This window comes from Candoia aspera, chromosome 6 (assembly GCF_035149785.1).
Source record: "Candoia aspera isolate rCanAsp1 chromosome 6, rCanAsp1.hap2, whole genome shotgun sequence".
Taxonomy (NCBI): domain Eukaryota; kingdom Metazoa; phylum Chordata; class Lepidosauria; order Squamata; family Boidae; genus Candoia; species Candoia aspera.
This window is the reverse complement of record NC_086158.1, coordinates 41,723,316-41,727,300: the sequence shown is the minus strand read 5'-3', so window position 1 is coordinate 41,727,300 and position 3,985 is coordinate 41,723,316. Positions and strand designations below refer to the sequence as shown.

The window sequence follows — 3,985 nt, the reverse complement described above, 5'->3', positions numbered from 1 at the left end:
TTGCGCAGCACCTTTTTTAGTAAAAGGAGAGGAGGATAACCTTTTTTAAAACTGTTTGAAAGAAAAAAGGTCCCATTGAATGACCTCTTCAGGATTTAACTACATAGTAGATGGATGCACAGCCACCAGTATTTTCTAAGTTCACAAAATGGTGCAGGAATCTGTATTACTCATTATGAGAGATGTCATAGCCACATTCTACACCAAGAATTATGCTTTTTCAGGAAGAAGATAGAACAGTTCCAACATCAGACTGAATTATATCCCCATAACTCAAATGTTACCAGAAAAGAAAACATCTGTACCCTGCACAAAAAATAGCAAAGGTACATAAGCAGTAGTGTAAAACCAGTAATCAGAAAAAGGCCCCAAACGTCTGTCCTGAAAATTGTCAGTGTTGATTAGTCAGCTGTTGCACTGTGGGGCTTCAGATGTGATCTCAAAAAGTATTCAGAGTGCACAGAATTACAGATGTGGCCCCTGCAACAACCTTACACAGATCACCTGCAATCCAAGAAAATGGCCTTGATGTTTTAAGGTGTTGCAGAGAGGTGCCACATTTGTGCTCCCACATGTTCTGAACACTTTTGGGTGAGTGAAGCTGTAGTACTGCACAACCATATAGGATAGTTATAAGGAAATCTGCCAAATACATCTAAAACCAATCTCTGTGTGTTGGGTAATTGGAACATACATTTTCCAAAAAGTAGCCAGCCAGAAAGTTGGGAGCCATGATAGCACACTAGAACAGTACGGCAGGGAGTCGAAGGTACAAACCAAAGGTTCTCAGGTGTCTTAAAATGCATCACAACTGGGTCCACGCAGGATGAAGACTTAATTTGGAATGCTGTTCTTCAATGGCAAGCCCAGCATCTTTCTGTGCCTAGTGCAGTGTGTGAATACTAAGTAGTGTTGCTGTCAAATCTACTTGCTGTCAGTAGATTCTATTCAGTTACTGAACTTGCTTTACTAATGTCTGCCAAATTCCAAAAAGGTTGGATTCAACCTGTTTTTCAAAGACATTCTGCTAACTTCACAGAGGATCTCTTTTAATAGAGATTTTGAACCTTAAAATCATGTAAAGAAGCATTCATAATTTTATATTCACAGCCTTATTTACTTTTTCTATTAGCTCATTCTTATATTATTATTTTTTCTTAGCCTGAAAATGTCTCTCATTCTCACAAACAGGAACTGTTATCAAATAGCAAGACTAGAGTTTTTTTAAAATTAAAACTATTATTCATTTTTCCCTTTTCAGATTTATTAATCTCCAGACCAGCTGAACTTTTGGACCACCATTTGCAATACATAGTAAGCATATATAGAAATAGACAATTTCACCATTATGTATCTGCCCCACCTACCTAAGGGGAAACTATTCAGCACTGTTGTTTATAACATGTGCTTACTTTTTCCTTTGTTTCCACTATAATGTTTGTGGAATTCAAGACACATTATTAATCTGATGGAGAATGAAGAGTTATGGGCTCCAGATGCAGTATAAAGTGTATCCTCTTTAGATCTGCAGCACACACACAAACATACACATCACATGTATCATATTAAATTACACCAATCTATACGGGTTCTTGTTTGCAAAATCTATGAATTTGGAGACAGAACTTTCTGTAAGCTTTGGAGAAGGTGTTTTGTTTGTTCCTGCAGAGTATCAAGCAAAAGTCAACCATGTACATACTTCCATTAACATTATGAGAACATTTGTCAGGATTATATTGCTCCATTTGAGGGTTTTTAGATTTCTCTCTTGGAATCAGATCCTGATTGTGAACTTCAGGGAGCCATAATACACCATGTACTGTCCAAATGTCTTGCCAAGGAGATCTTTTTATATGTTTTCTCTATAGAGTTTGCTGGGTCCACTGTGATAACAATAGCATAGAACGTAGGGAAACATGGTTTAGACATTCTTACTATGTTTATAATGTCAACATTTTTTTACCTTTTATGAAACATTTTGTTTTTTTAAAAAACTAGAAAAGTCCTGGCTGAACTAGCAGGAAATAAACTTTCTGTGTTTCACCCAACATTTTCTTCTTTAGAAAACAGGCTGTATAGCTGAGGGTCAGCACTCCTGTCTACAGGATTGTGCTGATAGTCTCTTTAGGAACTCTTGTGCTAGGTAGTGACTTCAAGTATTCCAGATGCTTCTTTGTATCCTCTTGGTTGTGTCGGACATAGTATACCACATAGCTAATGACCAAGGTAAACCAGCTGAACATGGTAACAAACATGGCAACATCAGTGGTTTTATTGTGCATGTTGCAAAAGTTGATGCCTGAATCCAGGATGTGGAGCAGAGGTTTTCCAGCATATTCCTCTTGCACAGATGTTTGGCAAGTGATCTCATTGACTGAATCAGGGTCCAGTTTCACTTTCCACACAACTTCCTGCAAAGTACATTCACAATGCCAAGGGTTGTTGGATAAGCGAATCATGGCACTCAAGTTGACCAGGGCTTCCTTTGGGATTCTCTGTATGTGATTGCCAGAGAGATCCAGCAATCGCAGGCCATCAGCAACACCTTTAAATGCTGCTGAGTCAATCTCCTCAATGGCATTTTTTGAGAGATCTATTTCTTGTAAGTGGGCAAGGTGCCTGAAAGTGCTGTTAGGAACTGCAGTAATTTTATTTGCATCCAGCTTCAGAAACATGGTATCTTTGGGAATATCTGTTGGAATCTCTTCCAAGTTGCTAGCACTGCACAGAACAGCAGTTGCTCCTGAATAATTGGTACACTGACACTGTTCGGGACAGGACGTACAACAACAGGAAGGGGTACAAAAGAAGAGGCAGAAGAGAACTTGAGAGCAAAGGAACAGTGCAGGCCAAGATGTCTCAGTTGCCAAAAACATGCTGGTCATCCAATCAGAAGTAGGCAGTCCTGCATGGTTGCTAAGGCAAAGAAAATGAGTCTTTTCTTCACGCTCCTTTGAACTGGGAAGCCCCACAACAGTTTCTTCAGACTACAGATGGGTTGATTTGCACTGAGGTCAGGTGTGTCACAGCCATCCACTTACTCTTCTCATTTTCCAGAGCACAGAAAGATGGGGAAGTAATCTCTATGGGGCAGACAATATGAATACATTTTCATCTAATTCCAGCACAGAAGTTAAAACTGGCACCTACGATCAGACAAATGTTGATGACCTAAATATCTGTGACCACAAATTTCTGTAACAAAGCCCTGATAGATAGCTAGTTAGCTTTCCTTCTTTCCTTCCTCCACTGGAGAAGAAATGGTGGAGGACAAAACCCTTGTGAACATTTCTCTCTCCCTTTTTCAATTACTCTGTTACTAAAGGTGATGGAGAATGTTAGTGCTGGTGTTATTGCTTTTTGGAAAAATATGTTTTCATCACTGTGAAGCAGCCCAGCTTGCCCTATCCCATTCTAAAATCCCCCATGGAAGGGATCCCCTCTTAGGATTTAAAAGAAGCACGGAAACCAGGGAAGTTGCAGATCAGTGGCATAAATAAAGTGAAGCTAGGGGTGGCAGGTACCATGGCTACTCCGACTGGGGTAGGGTTATTTTATCTGGTCTGCAAAAGTCTGTATGACCAGCAAGCAACAGCAAAAAAAAATTTTCATATTTCTTTGCTTTATGGGTGGTGATTGTCCAAGTTTTTGCAGCCTAGATGTGGTAACCCAAAACAGGGCCCCAGTGGGAGTTGTAGCAGGTGAATGCTGTCTGTGGAAGGAAGGCGAGAATAAGTGAGGGGATAGATATCTCCATTGCTGCTGCTCTCAAATAATTTGTCACTTCAGAAGCAGCAACATATTCTGAAAAAGGAGCAATGGGAGGTCCTGGTGGCTTCCCCACCACTTGCTGCTGGCTGCTTTCTTTATCTACTCATTTGCTTCCTCCTTTCTGCTTGTAAAGGAATGAGGAGAGAGAATAGGCATACCATATTTGGGCTGCTACATTCAATATGATACAAGATACAAACAACTTTATTTATCT

General features: G+C 39.9%; 1 protein-coding gene across 1 annotated transcript; it reads right to left on the bottom strand.

Moving 5' to 3' along the window:
• Nucleotides 1–2,051: 2,051 nt before the first annotated feature.
• On the bottom strand, nt 2,052–3,079 carry LRRC3 (leucine rich repeat containing 3). The gene has a single exon (XM_063306124.1). The coding sequence runs from the start codon at nt 2,883–2,885 to the stop codon at nt 2,100–2,102; it is 786 nt and encodes a 261-aa protein (XP_063162194.1). The 5' UTR covers nt 2,886–3,079; the 3' UTR covers nt 2,052–2,099.
• Between the last annotated feature and the right edge of the window lie 906 nt (nt 3,080–3,985).